Here is a 14,373-nt window from a genome sequence, read left to right as displayed (position 1 = left end):
AAGGGGAGATGACTAGAGAAAGGAGGCGGGGCCAAGTGAGGCTTGGGGTGGAGCTTGCGCCAGCGGCAGAGGCGGAGCCTGCGAGACCTAGAGGCGGGGCGTCAAATTCTTGACTCTGCTACTCAGAGGCGTGGTTGCTGCTGAGCATCTCAGCTCCTCTTAAGGCTGGAGCGGCGCTTTGTTCCGGGCGCCGGCGTCTCTACCCTCCCGTGTCGCGTCCATCCTTTGCTTCCCTCTCCCTGTATCGCCTTCCCGAGACTGTATCCCCGAGCTGCTCTTCTCTCTTTGCTTCTAAACTTGTGGCCCTTGCCAGGTCCTGCTTTTTGCTTTTTCCTCCCAAGGCCGGGGTCGCTCCGTCAGGCCCCACCCCCCCCAGGCGCGGTATGCCCCCAGCTGCCCAGCGCCCATGGTCCTGACGCTGCTCTTCTCCGCCTACAAACTGTGCCGCTTCTTCACCATGTCGGGCCCACGGGCGGGCGCAGATAGGCTGACAGTGCCGGGGCAGGATAGGAATGGCAGTACCAGCCCATGGTGGGCTGCCGGCCGCGGGTCCCGCGAAGTGTCGCCCGGGGTGGGCACCGAGGTGCAAGGCGCCCTGGAGCGTTCTCTGCCGGAGCTGCAGCAGGCGCTGTCCGAACTGAAGCAGGCAAGCGCGGCGCGGGCGGTGGGCGCGGGCCTCGCCGAGGTCTTCCAGCTGGTAGAGGAGGCCTGGCTGCTGCCGGCCGTGGGCCGCGAGGTGGCCCAGGGTCTGTGCGATGCAATACGCTTGGACGGTGGCCTCGACTTGCTATTGCGGTTGCTGCAGGCACCGGAGCTAGAGACCCGCGTGCAGGCCGCACGCCTGCTGGAGCAGATCCTGGTGGCTGAGAACCGGTGAGGGAGAGCGCCATGAGGTGGTGGGGAGGCCAGGGCAGCGGAGGTGGTTGGAGATGGCATCCCATTGCTGATAGCCCCCTGAGCCCATAGTTCTCCCCTGCATCGGGTTGTCCTTCTATGCTACCCTCTCACCAGACCAGCCATGACCTCATTCTGCAGCATCTGATCAGTAACAAAAAGTTTTCTACTGGTTTGAGAGGATAAGGGCAGAGGAAACTGAGGCGCTTCTCTTTCTCCGTATGTGGGAACAAACTAAGCCTGGCTGCCTGTCCTTCACCTACTTCCTGGGGCCTTCTCTGAACTATGAAGCCTTCAGAGAGCCCACTTTCCCAGTTCTCTGGTGCCCGAACAAAACAGGCTGTCATCTTCCTAATTCTCGCCAAAATCTCAGGCTCTCAGTTCAGAATTTTTGGAAAAGTCATTTTCAGCACGCTGACCTTACAAGAATTATGAAAAGATCCAGAGGCATTTTCTCTGGGTTTTCAATAACATGGAAATAATACAACTGTCAAAAATGCACAAACAGAACAGTCTAGGTTGGGCGACCCAAAGTAAGGTTCTACTTGCCCTACCTCTCTCATCTAACATCTGGTGCTCTGATGGGGATGGGGCATGAATATGGAGAACCCGAAGAGTGTGGAGTAGATGCTTGCTGAGTGCGTTGAGACCCAGTTTGGCTGGTGTGAATTTGGTATGTGGTTCAAGAACCTGTGGAAAGTGGGTTCAGGGAGTACTCTAGGAGCATCAGGACTACATGATGCAAACATACTGATATATTTTCAAGAATGAAAATGACACTGGGCATTGGTGGTGCACGCCTTTAATTCCAGCACTTGGGAGGCAGAGGCAGGTGGATCTCTATGAGTTCGAGGCCAGCCTGGTCTACAGAGTGAGTTCTAGGGCAGCCATGGTGGTTAGACAGAAAAAAGAAAAGGAAATGACTATCCTCACCTTTTGAGAGTTCTGAGAGAGTAACCACTAACTGGTGTGTGCCACTCCCCAAACACAGGCAGATGTTGCTTCAGGACCAAGGACAGGGCACAAATCCTTGTAGTCTTCATGCTCTTTCCCCAGAAACCCAGGGGCTCTGCATTCTTTCAGAGTATGCAAGGATAAGACTAGAAGGGAAAACGGGGGTGGGGAGGCACACTGAGGGTTTCCGCTTACGAGTATTTTCCCTCCTCCATCAATCAACCTCCTCACTGACTCTTTTTGCCATTCTATTCTGGCCGCTTTAGTCTTCCCCAGGGTATTGCTGCAGCCACTTCCCAGAATTCTAACTCACTTTCTCTCACCCCTGAACTGTCAACAATGCAGGGCTCTTCAAACCTGGTCCCATAACACCCAACGAGGGCACCATCTAACAGCCCTCTAAATCACAGGCCACCCTACCAGGGGAGCAGAATTAATATAATGGAAGCTAAATGGCCTCCCCCAGAATGTTGAATGAATAATAGAGGATACTGTTTTAATAAAAGGAAAGAAAATTATTGCACACAAATTTTAAAACTGCAAAGGTGTGCAAAAAGGAAGGAATGCTAAAAGTTCTCAACAAAACCACTGAGCTAACTTTTTGTACATCCTTCCAGAGAGGGGCAAGGAATATACAAGCATCTGTGTATATAGGTATTGTCACATAGAAATGACTGTCCCCTACTTGGCAGTTGAGATTTGAAACTAGAACTGTGTACCTCCAAAAATTATGGCCACTTCATCAGACCCACAGTCTCAGACAATAGAACTGGGAAGTAAATGAACACTTTTCACAACCAGCACACAGCTTTAACTTCAGGGGGGTGTCTAGGCATAGGGAAAAGCTAGGGCTGTAGGCTAAGATTTAGAGGTTGGAATATAGTTCCAGATGTGAATGGGGATGTTGGGTACCCAGAGAAATGTGATCAACCAGGTGCTCTGGGAGAGCAGTGGTGCTCTTAACTGCTGAGCTAACTCCCCAGTCCTGTGATGATTTCTTAGGCATATCTAGCCCTGATAGCCTAAGAGTATATCTAGTTCAAAGTCAAGATAAAGGATCTTGAGTTTTGGAGACAAACAGACCTCTCAGAAACTCTGTGACCTTGGGTTTGGCATGACCTCTCTCTGACCTTAGCTTTCCTCACTGGTGAAAGGAATGCCTGAGTTCCAGATTCCAGGATGGAGAGTAAGGACCCATTTGTCCCTTTGGGGGTGGGCTGTAGAGAGGCTTTGCTGAACTTATGGCGTGCCCAGGACTGAGCCAGGTCACATAAAGTGTGCAATGCCCTATACACTGTGCTTATGGTCCTGGTGGCACCCACAGAGCAAGAATTCTGTTGCACCTTAAGTCTTTGGAAGCCATTTGACTAGGGAACATCATCTGTGGAGGTAGTTGAGACAGGAAGTCACTTGACTAGGGAACATCATCTGTGGAGGTAGGTGAGACAGGAAGTCACCTGACTAGGGGACAACATCATCTGTGGAGGTGGGTGAGACAGGAAGTCTTCACCTCTGCCTGCACAGTGGCAGCTGTTTGCTATTCTGGCAGCCTTTAGAATCTGCCCTGGGTGTACCTCCCTGCAGCAGCCAGTTCCTTAAAGCCTAAACACAAACTGGGCACTCCTTCCCCAAGCTCTTCAGTGCTTCCTGTTTGTCACAAAGACAAAGTACAGATGCCTTGAGGAAGCTGAAGAGACTGTCAGGACTGATTTCTTCCCCACTCTCTCTGGACCCTCTGCTTTAGCATGTGGGGTGTGGTTATCTCCTGGGGGTACCAGTTCTCCAAAAGCTGCAAGCCTATGCATGCGCCTGTGACTGCAATGCAAGATCGCCTTCTCCTGGCTCACTTCCCCACCATCCTCCTGACCCAGTCCCTAAGCAACCACTGAATATGTCTCGTGTATCCGGTGAGATCTTTTCTCCTCTTTTGTGATGCTAGGCATTGGATTCAGGACCTTGTACATATTATGCATGTACTTTGCCACTGAGCTACATCGTCTGTCTGTCTGTCTGTCTGAGATGGGTCTCCCTAAGTTCCCTAAGCTTGTCACCAACTCACTATGTAGTTCTGACCTTGGACTTTCAATTCTCAACTTCTTTTTTTTTGTCTTGTTTATTTGTTTGGTTTTCTAAGATAGGGTTTCTCTGTGTAACAAATAGTCCTGGCTGTCCTAGAACTCACATTGTAGGCCAGACTGGCCTCAGACCCAAAGAGATCCACCTACCTCTGCCTCGTGAGTGCTGGGATTAAAGGTGTGTTCCAGAACATCTGGTTTGTAACCTGAAGGATCTTATGACTCTAACATAGAGTTGGAAAAAGAAACATAGCATGCTGTATAACTTAGCACCATTTGTGTAAACTAAAAATGCCTGCTCTCAAAACAAACCTAGAGGTTTTACCAGGTTTTACAGGCAGATCTCTGTGAGTTGAGGCAAGCCTGCTCTACCTAGTGAGTTCTAGGATGGCCAAAACTATGTAATGAGACCCCATCTGGAAAGAACAAAAATTTAAAAAAAAAGATCCTTCATGTTACAGTGACATAAATCTGCTCAGTCATTTGTTAGAGCAGATGAGCCCCTGTCCAGTTACCCTTGGGCTTGGTTTTGATGGCTCCAACTCCTTTGCTTCACAAATAGGACCATGTCAAGCTACACGTGTGCCCTCAGTTGGGCTCTTTAGGAGAGATTGCCTGCTTCCCAGATTAACTGACCCAGCTGGCACCCTTCCCAGAGTCCTCAGGACCTTTGAAGCCCTCCCGCCCTCTGTGTTTGCCCACCTGTCAGGCAATCTTTATCCTTCTGACCACCCAGAAGGTTGCAGTGTCTCCTTATGTTTGCTAATATTTTAGGTTTTCTCCTTCATATATTGTCTACAACCACCCATTTTTCTATTGAATTCCTGCATTTTGTTGGTTTGAATATTTACTTACATGCTCTATGTGTAAGTAAATCCCTTTTTGATTTTCTCTTTTTTCCTGGTTAATGTTAGACACTATTTATCTCTGGCCTTCTTTCTCTTCCTCAAACATGCTAGCTCATCCATGGCAGGGCCTTTGTCCTGACTTGTCTCTGTCTCTCATTAGGCTCTTTTAGCTATTTGCAGGCAGCTTTCTCAATATCATTTCCCAGATAAAATCTCCTTAGACCCATCCCACCTCCATGACATCATCCAGTTTGCTAGCATAGTGCCTTACTACAGAGCTTGAGCCCTCATTGGTTACTTGTCCACAGCTGGCCTTGTTTGCTGGGGCTAAAAAGACACAGGCTTACCCACTGCTTAACATCAGCCTCTCTAGTGCCAAGGCAAGCTCACAGTTGGTCCTCAAACAATATCGACCAAGTGAATGAATAAGCACACACCAGTCATGGGATATGAAGGGAGGAATCGTTCAAGGACAGGCTTAAGAGTGTTGTACTTGCGGTGACACATCAAACGACAAATTCACATTTATTAAGTTTTGTGGATTGTCTTTTTTGTTGTTGTTTTCATTTTTTTTATTGTGCCTCTGTGCTTGTATGTGCATGTGTGTGCAGGTGCACTCCAAGACCAGAAGAAAGCAAAGGTTCCCCAGAAGTGGAGTTTCAGGCCGTTGTGAGCCACCTGACATAGGTGCTGGGAATTGAACTCTAGACCTCTCTGCAAGAGCAGAAAGCACTCAACGGCTGAGCCATCTCTCCATCCTCTGTGTGGATTGTCTTGTTAGTCCTGATGCCTTTTTATAAGATAGGTATTATTTTCCCGTTGGTGAGGGGAGGAAACTGAAGTCGAGAAAAGAGGTATCAGGTGTTTGCAAACACAAAACAGCAAAGAAGAACCCGGAGGGCCCAGGAATCGGCCATAGAGTTGGAAGCATTCAGCCGGCTTTGGGGAGATGGTACGCAGGAGGTGGCTGTGGCCGAGATAGAGCTCCCTGCTAACCAGAGACAGAAGTTAGGGTCTGAACAGAAAGGGTAATAATCCTGCCCGCCATGTCTTTTACGACGCTAGTGAGGCCCATGAGAAAGCCAAGCTCCGGAGACTGCAGCTACATCACGTTCTTCTTTTCCTGTCGCCCGGCAGGGACCGTGTGGCGCGGATCGGCCTGGGAGTGATCTTGAACCTGGCGAAGGAGCGAGAACCGGTGGAGCTTGCACGGAGCGTGGCAGGCATCTTGGAGCACATGTTCAAGCACTCGGAGGAGACGTGCCAGCGGCTGGTGGGGGCCGGCGGTCTGGACGCAGTGCTGTACTGGTGCCGCCGCACAGACCCGGCACTACTGCGCCACTGCGCCCTGGCGCTGGCGAATTGCGCGCTGCACGGGGGTCAGGCGGTGCAGAGATGCATGGTGGAGAAGCGCGCCGCCGAGTGGCTCTTCCCTCTCGCCTTCTCCAAGGAGGACGAGCTGCTTCGGCTGCATGCCTGCCTGGCGGTGGCGGTGTTGGCTACCAACAAGGAGGTGGAGCGCGAGGTCGAGCACTCTGGCACGCTAGCGCTCGTCGAGCCGCTCGTGGCATCGCTGGACCCCGGTCGCTTTGCCCGCTGCCTGGTGGACGCCAGTGACACACGCCAGGGTCGCGGACCGGATGACCTGCAAAGCCTGGTGCTGCTGCTCGATTCGTCACGTTTGGAGGCTCAGTGCATTGGGGCTTTCTATCTGTGCGCCGAGGCTGCCATCAAGAGCCTACAGGGCAAGACAAAGGTACTGGTGTAGGGGAAGGTGGCTCAAGGGTTAGAGAACATCTGGGAATGTTTCTCAGAGGAAGCGATCTGAAACTGGGATTTGGAGACAACGGTGGTAGAGCTTGTCTTCAGAGGCAGACAGACCTCAGTGACTTCGAGGCTAGCCTGGCTTACATACCGTGTTCCAGGCCAGCCAGACTTTTAAAAAAGTATAAGGACTTAGGTGAAGCAGTCGGAAGGTAGAGGGACCCGTCATTTTGACCTTCAAGGCGAGACTCAAAGTTGCACTTGGGCTTTCGAGACAAGAGGAGGATACCGAGACGTTTAGAATAGGAGACCCTCGATTTTTTACAAAGATCAACCTGGTCGCTGTGGAAGTGGGGGTGACAAGGGTAACTCCAGGTTGCTGTGTTGGGGAGAGAAACTTAAAAAGTGGAGGAAGGGAGGAGTGGGGACAGTAGCAGAGAGAAGTAGACAGATTAGGGGTTTATGCTTGGGGAGGGGGCAAGAAGGTGCTTCTTGCCATGAATATGAGGAGGCAAACTGAGAAAGAGATCACAGTGGAAGAGGGGAAGACCCTGCTGAGTTTGGGGTGCCCCCAGATGCTCAGCTGGGAAGCCTCATTGGGCACTAAGTCACCTACATCTAGAGTCTGGAAAAGAGAAGGCAGCTGGAGAAAGGGTCTTGGGGTAGGACCTCAGTGTAAATGACGAATACCTGAGTCACAAAGGGTCCCCATGGCCAAAATCTAAACCACAGCCTTTGCCCACTTCCCGACTTACTGTGACCTTGGGCAGTTAGCTTTCCCGTTCAGGGCCACGTTTTCACTTTTTGGAAAATTGAAGGAGTTAATGAAATGCATGGAGGAGTCGCTGATCCATCTGGGGTCCCATGAATTAGTGGGGTTCCAACCAGACTAGAAACACTAAAGGTTTAGGAACACCACTTATGTGGAAACTGCGAGTGTGAGGCTTTTTTGCCCCCCCCCCCGCTGTCTGCTGCCACCTGGCGGTAATACTGAGAACTACAAACTTAATCCCAGGGCTGATGGGCAAGGAAGTTGGAGGTCCTAATTAAGAATGGATGAGTTTCAGGAGGGAAAAATGCATGGTGGACAGAGAGGGTGGGGGCAGGCACAGGTGACTTAGTGATGATGGCTAGAACAGTTAGTGAGCCTTTCCTCATTGAGAATAGAAATGGGACTGGGCAAGTCTGGTTGCAGGGAATCTTAGACTCCCTCATCCATCCTCTTTCCTAAGGTGTTCAGCGACATCGGTGCCATCCAGAGCCTGAAACGCCTCGTTTCTTACTCCACCAATGGCACCACGTCGGCGCTGGCCAAGCGCGCGCTGCGCCTGTTGGGCGAGGAGGTACCCCGGCGCATCCTGCCTTGTGTGGCCAGCTGGAAGGAGGCCGAGGTCCAGACCTGGCTGCAACAGATTGGCTTCTCCCAGTACTGCGAGAATTTCCGGGTAAAGCCGCGGGCAGCCACCCCCCCTCTACACTAACTCTGGGCACGTCCTGAGGGTGTGCTGGGGGTGTCCTGCGGTCCATGTGCCCTGTAGGCCTCACACCAGAAGCGCCAACGTGGCCTTTTAGGGGTGGGAATCTAGCAGTCAGCCACCATCAGAATCCCATTGGCTTCCACTGCCACCTTCTGTTCCTTTCCCTTGCATCTTGTGCTGGGGGTGGGCGGAGGGAGGGGAAGGAGAGCCTTCCTCACACCTCCCCCTCCCCCAGGATCAGCAGGTAGACGGTGACCTGCTTCTACGGCTCACAGAGGAAGAACTCCAGACAGACTTGGGCATGAAATCAAGCATCACCCGCAAGAGGCAAGGAGCCCCCAGCCAGTCCAACCCATCTGGGTGTTAACTAGCCCCCCCCTCTGCCACCAGCCCCTCCTTAGCACCCTTAGCACCAGAACTGTAATATCCTCCATTTCCTACCTCCCTGGCAGGTTCTTTAGAGAGCTCACAGAGCTCAAGACCTTTGCCAACTATGCTACGTGCGACCGCAGCAACCTAGCAGACTGGCTAGGCAGCCTGGACCCTCGCTTCCGCCAGTACACCTATGGCCTGGTCAGCTGCGGCCTGGACCGCTCCCTGCTGCACCGCGTGTCAGAGCAGCAGCTCCTGGAGGACTGTGGCATCCGCCTGGGGGTGCATCGCTCACGCATCCTCACTGCAGCCCGAGGTAAGTGCACCCACCTGGGAACCCAACTCCATCTCCAGTCCTGAAAGCGAGGGGCCGCTTAGGCTGGAGACAGCCTCCCAGAGGAGTCAGTGCCTGGCTGGGTTAGACGGCTTTGAGGATGTAAAGATGAATCTGCTGCATTATGCCCTTAAGAAGTCCTCCACCTGAGATGGGTCCCAGGGTGGGAATAAGTAGGTATACAATCAGCAGTTGGCCATGGTAGGAAGCATTCAGGACTCCTGGGGATATCTTGGTCACCTAGGTTCAGACTTAGAGAGGAGGAGATGTTGTTCAGGTTTTGAGGGATGTGTGGAGGCAGGGAGAACAGGAAGGGCAACCAGGCAGGGGTAGCTTTAGCAAGGATAAGGATGGGTGCCGTTGGAGGACACTGGTGGTTTTGGGTGGGGATGTGGGGACTAGGGGGTAGGCTTATCCTAGCATCCAGCAGCTTAGAGTCTGGGTTCTGGCAGTATGTCCCAGCAGAGCCTAGGGCACTGGCAGCCTCCCCCCCCTTTTTTTAAATTTTTCGAGACAGGGTTTCTCTGTGGCTTTGGGGGCTGTCCTGGAACTAGCTCTTATAGACCAGGCTGGCCTCAAACTCACAGTGACCCGCCTGCTTCCAAGTGCTGGGATTAAAGGTGTGCACCACCACTGCCCGGCTGAGCCTCCCTTTTCTTACTGACTTATTTTCATTGCACAATTCACTCTTGCTAGCTCTTACATGTCAATAACTATGCATCCCAGGTGCACCAGTCAGTTTTTTTAAGACTGATTTTTATTTGATGTGTATGAGTGTTTGTCTGTATGTTTGTGTACCCCCCCCCATGAGCTCTGGTTCTCATAGAAACCAGAAGAGGACATCAGAGCCCCTATAACTGGAGTCACAAATGATTGTGAGCCCCCATGTGGTGCTGGGAAATGCACCTGGGCCCTCTAGAAGAGCAGTAAGCGCTGTTAGCTTCTTACTCATCTCTCCAGCCCTTGTGGTAAGTTTTTGATATACAATCTCATAGCTGAGTGTGGAGGTATGTACCCCTCTGAACTCCAGAACTTGGGAGGCAGAGGCAGGGGAATTGCAGAAATCTCAAGACCAGCTTGGTCTACATATGGGGTCCAAGGCCATCCAGGACTATGTAAGGCAATCCTGTCTCAAAAAATAAAGCAAACGAAAAGAAAACCTATTTATTTCTATAACCATTCTATGTAGTAGGAGTTCAGAATTTTAAATCAACTTTTAAAAACTTTTAAAGAATCAAAAGAGACTCTTAGGGCTGGTGGGATGGCTCAGTGGGCAACGGTTCTTGTTGCCAAGCCTTATGCCCTGCGATCAATCTCCATGACTCAGTAGGGGAGAACACACTCCCCCAAGTTGCCCTCTGACCTACACAGGCACTCTGTGACACCCCACCCCGTGAATATATAAATGTAAGAAAGCATTTTTCTTTCAAAAGAGACTTTAACTTGAAAAATAAACATGCTAGTGTCCAGCTTGAGGTATTTTGAAAAGTGTACCCTATGTAATCAAACGTTTCCACCATAGGTTTTAATTTCAGAGATAATAAAATGAAGATAAAAGAATTTAAAAACATCTCCCGAGGTTATAAAGCCATTAAATGACAACTGGGATTTGAGCCCACTGGTTTTTTTCCTGCACCATAAACAAACAAGTGTGTGTGTGTGTGTGTGTGTGTGTGTGTGTGTGTGTGTGTGTGTGTGTGTGGTGTTAACTATGAATATTATTAGAAGATGAGTTCATTTCATATTTCATTTTATTCTTCCATTCAGCAAGACTGTGCTAAGCACCCACATGGCACTGGGGACTGTTTCTTTCTTTTTTTTTTTAATTTTATTTTCCAGTTTAAATTTGGATAAGAAACAAGGTTGCTTCACAAGTCAGTTCCAGGTCCCTCTCCCATTCCCTCCCCCCTCCCGAGCCCTCCCTCCCCCCTCCCGAGCCCTCCCTCCCCCCTCCCGAGCCCTCCCTCCCCCCGGGGACTGTTTCTTCTGCCTTAAGAAAAGAAGGTCAGCTTTTATCTTTAAGCTCCCAATGAAAGTCCAAGATTTCTTTTGCTGATATTGTCTGTTTTGTTTTGTTTCAATTTTTGAGACAGAATCTCTCTCTATGTAGCCTTGGAACAGGCTGCCCCTGCTCCTTCAGAGATTCCTTTGCCTCTGCCTCTGCCTCTGCCTCCCAAGTGCTGAGATTAAAGGTATGCGCCCATTGAGGAGGCTGGTGCTGGACAACTGCAACAGGGAGGACTTTGGGGCTAGGGTCCCAGAAGTTGGATAGATAGAAGGGAGACTTCAGACAGCAAGGTGCCTGGTGCTGAGCACTGCACAGCAGCTCCATGAGGGTGAAGTTTGCTATTTTGTTTACTGCTGTATCCCTAGCACTGAGGCTGGCAGCCAGCATCCTGTACAAACTTAGTGAATTAGATGATTCCCCACTTACAGCAATGTGACTCTCTCCCTCCCTCATTTGTATGTGTATCAATTTGTGTATGTACGATCGGGCAGGGTCTCATGTAGTTCAGTCTGGTCTTAAACTTGTTATGCAGTTGAGACTAACCTTGAACTTGTGATCTTTCTGCTTCCACTTCCTGTGCCATTTTCAGTCTCCCCCCTTCATGGTGATATGCTTTTCACTTTCATCAGTTTTCAGAAAACTAGATTTTTGTGAGGTAGGCTCTGTATTGGATGTTTTGCTTGGCTGCAGGTTGATGTGGCTGTTCTGAGTCCCTGTGAGGTATGCCAGGCTAAGCCACGATGTCCAGGAGATGTATTCATTACACCTCCCCTTGCAGTAGTTTATAGTCATCGTGGGTTTGTCAGGACATTGGCACCATTTTTAACTGTGGTCACCATCTTTTACTGACTAAGATGTTAGGTGGAAGTTGAGGCAGAAGCCTGGGTTCCGGGTGGAAATGATGACGGGCCAAGGGAAAGGGCTTAACCTGGGCTCGTTTTGGAGTGCTTGTGGGTAACTGGCTAAGCTAGTCTGCTGTTCAAAAGGAAGGTAAAGCTAAGTTTCATGGCAGTGCTCCTAAAGCACAGACTCTTCCTGCCCAGGACTATCCAAGGTGACTTTCCTTCCCGAAGGATCCACCTCTCCATTTCAGTGACCCTCAGTGACCCTTTTCGGGCACTGGCCTGAGAAGTTTGAGTAGACAGGGTACTGAGATGATAGACCTCATGATGAGTAGTGGGGAGAGGCCACACTCACCTGGATGTCTCTTTTCTTGGCCCCAGAAATGCTACACTCACCACTGCCCTGTTCTGGTGGCAAGACCAGTGGAGACACCCCTGATGTCTTTATCAGCTACCGGAGAAGCTCGGGTTCCCAGCTGGCCAGGTGAGGGGGGTGGGCAGGTGGCTGGGGTTTGGGACCAGGCCACGGTGTTTACCCTATTCCTGCAGCCTCCTAAAGGTGCACCTGCAGCTGCACGGCTTCAGCGTCTTCATCGATGTGGAGAAGCTGGAAGCCGGCAAGTTCGAGGACAAGCTCATCCAGAGCGTCATGGCGGCGCGAAACTTTGTCCTGGTGCTGTCTGCTGGGGCGCTGGACAAATGCATGCAGGACCATGACTGCAAGGACTGGGTACACAAGGTGGGTGCTGGCCTGCGCCTCTGGTGGGGCATCGCATGGGTGGAGGGGGAGACCTCCCCTCGTCCCTTGTTTCCTGCACACCCCAGCTACCCTCAGTCCCAGATCATCTTCTGCCTCAGCTAGAAGTTGGGAGCCATTGCTCCAGATGGGGTAGCACTTCAGCAAGCGACTTTGGCTCCCGCAGTCTCCGTTTTCTCGTCTGTAGGAATGACTTAGTCATGTGTAAGGCTGTACAGTGAGATCAGGGAGGGAGACGAATGCATGCCAAATGTAAGATCTGTGAGCTGGATATAGTGGTGCATCCTGTAATCCCAGCTCTTGCAAGGCGGAGGCAAGGAGATCACCTCAAGTTCAGAATGAGCCATGTCTATTTATCAATTTCTGGACAAGCCAGGGCTATCCTGTCTCAAAACCCAAAGAAAACCCCAAAACAAGACCTTTCACAGGGGTTACCCGAGACCATCAGAAAACACAGATATTGCCGGGTGGTGGTGACACACACCTTTAATCCCAGCACTCAGGAGGCAGAGGCGGGTGGATCTCTGTGAGTTCGAGACCAACTTGTTCTACAAGAGCTAGTTCCAGGACAGTCTCTAAAGCCATAGAGAAATCTCAAACACACACACGAGAGAGAGAGAGAGAGAGAGAGAGAGAGAGAGAGAGAGAGAGAGAGAGAGAGAGAGAGAGAAAACACAGATATTTACATTATGATTCAAATGGTAGCAAGATTATAGTTATGAAGTAGTAATAGAAATAATTTTATGGTTTGGGGTCACCAAAACATAGGAACTGAATTAAAAGGTTTCAGCATTAGGAAGGTTGAAAACCACTGATCTAGGATATTGTTAAAAGGACTCAAAGGGCTAAATTGGGAAGCCTTCAGTAGAATGCCTGGCACATAGTGGTAGTAATTATTATTATTACTTTATTTTTTGTGAATACAGCTGTTTAATTCACCATTGTACCTCCAGTGCATGGTAGGATGATATAGCCCCTTGCAGAAGGCATACAGAATAGATCCATAGCACATCTATAGATTACCAGTCATGCATCAGTCAATAGGGATTGGAGCTTGGGCTAAAGGATGCGGTAGTCAACTGAGGTGAGGTTTTGTGCCTCCATGCATCTGAGGACAAGACTATGCCCACAGTGAGCCTGAGCCTCCTACTCAGGAGGCTGCAGCTGGATGAGACCTACTCTGGCCACACAGCAAGACCTTGTCTCTTAGAAACAAGACAATGAGGCTGCAGAAAATGCTCAGTGGTTATTGAGGAGGACCAGAGTTTAGTTCCCAGTGCTTATAACCTCCTGTAATTCTAGGTCCAGGCCATCTGATGATCTCTTCTGGCCTTCCTGGACACTGCACTTATGTTCACATCACACAGGCACACACACATGCGCCTCACACACACAAACATACATATGCACTTCACATTACACAAGCACACACACATGTGCCTCACACATGCACACAAGCATACATATGCACACAGCATACACACAAATACACATAATTTAAAATGAAAAAGAGCATTGGGTGTGTTGGCACTTGGGAGGCAGAAGCAGATGGATCTCTTTGAGTTTGAACCTGGACTACATAGCAAGATCCAGGCCAGCTAGTTTCAGCTATACAGTAAGACCTGGTCTCAATAAAATCAAATCAAGTAAAAAATGAACACTGTAAAAATATGCCCACAATGACTCATGTAAACACTAAGCCCGGGCTGGGCAGTGGTGCCGCACGCCTTTAATCCCAGCACTCGGGAGGCAGAGGCAGGCGGATCTCTGTGAGTTCGAGGCCAGGCTGGACCGACAATACAGAGAAATCTTGTCTTGTAAAACCAAAAAAAAAAAAAAAAAAAAAACACTAAGCCAGGGCTGGAATGATCAGGGGAGGCTTCACGGAAGAAGCAGAACTTGAGAAGTGTCCTAAGGATGCTGGTGAGGGGCTGGAGATTAAAAGCACATGCTGCTCTCACAGAGGACTGGAGATCAGTTCCAAGCACCCACATCCTCCTATAACTTCAGCTCTAAAGGATCCAACACCCTCTTCTAGCCTCTGAGG

At 50.2% G+C, this 14,373-nt stretch overlaps 1 protein-coding gene across 1 annotated transcript in view; it reads left to right on the top strand.

Moving 5' to 3' along the window:
• The first annotated feature begins 103 nt into the window (after positions 1–103).
• Positions 104–14,373, top strand: part of Sarm1 (sterile alpha and TIR motif containing 1) — a 26,383-nt gene continuing 12,113 nt past the window's right edge. Inside the window, exons 1-7 of the mRNA XM_005077007.4 lie at positions 104–873; positions 5,909–6,527; positions 7,768–7,980; positions 8,249–8,340; positions 8,466–8,701; positions 11,951–12,053; positions 12,119–12,308. Of these exons, the coding sequence (XP_005077064.1) occupies positions 407–873; positions 5,909–6,527; positions 7,768–7,980; positions 8,249–8,340; positions 8,466–8,701; positions 11,951–12,053; positions 12,119–12,308 (1,920 nt within the window). The 5' untranslated portion in view covers positions 104–406. The remainder of the gene's footprint in view (positions 874–5,908; positions 6,528–7,767; positions 7,981–8,248; positions 8,341–8,465; positions 8,702–11,950; positions 12,054–12,118; positions 12,309–14,373) is intronic.

This window comes from Mesocricetus auratus, unplaced genomic scaffold (genome assembly GCF_017639785.1).
Source record: "Mesocricetus auratus isolate SY011 unplaced genomic scaffold, BCM_Maur_2.0 Super-Scaffold_100007, whole genome shotgun sequence".
NCBI classification, from domain to species: Eukaryota; Metazoa; Chordata; class Mammalia; order Rodentia; family Cricetidae; genus Mesocricetus; species Mesocricetus auratus.
The sequence above is the reverse complement of the archived record's forward strand: the minus strand, read 5'-3'. Positions and strand labels throughout refer to the sequence as shown.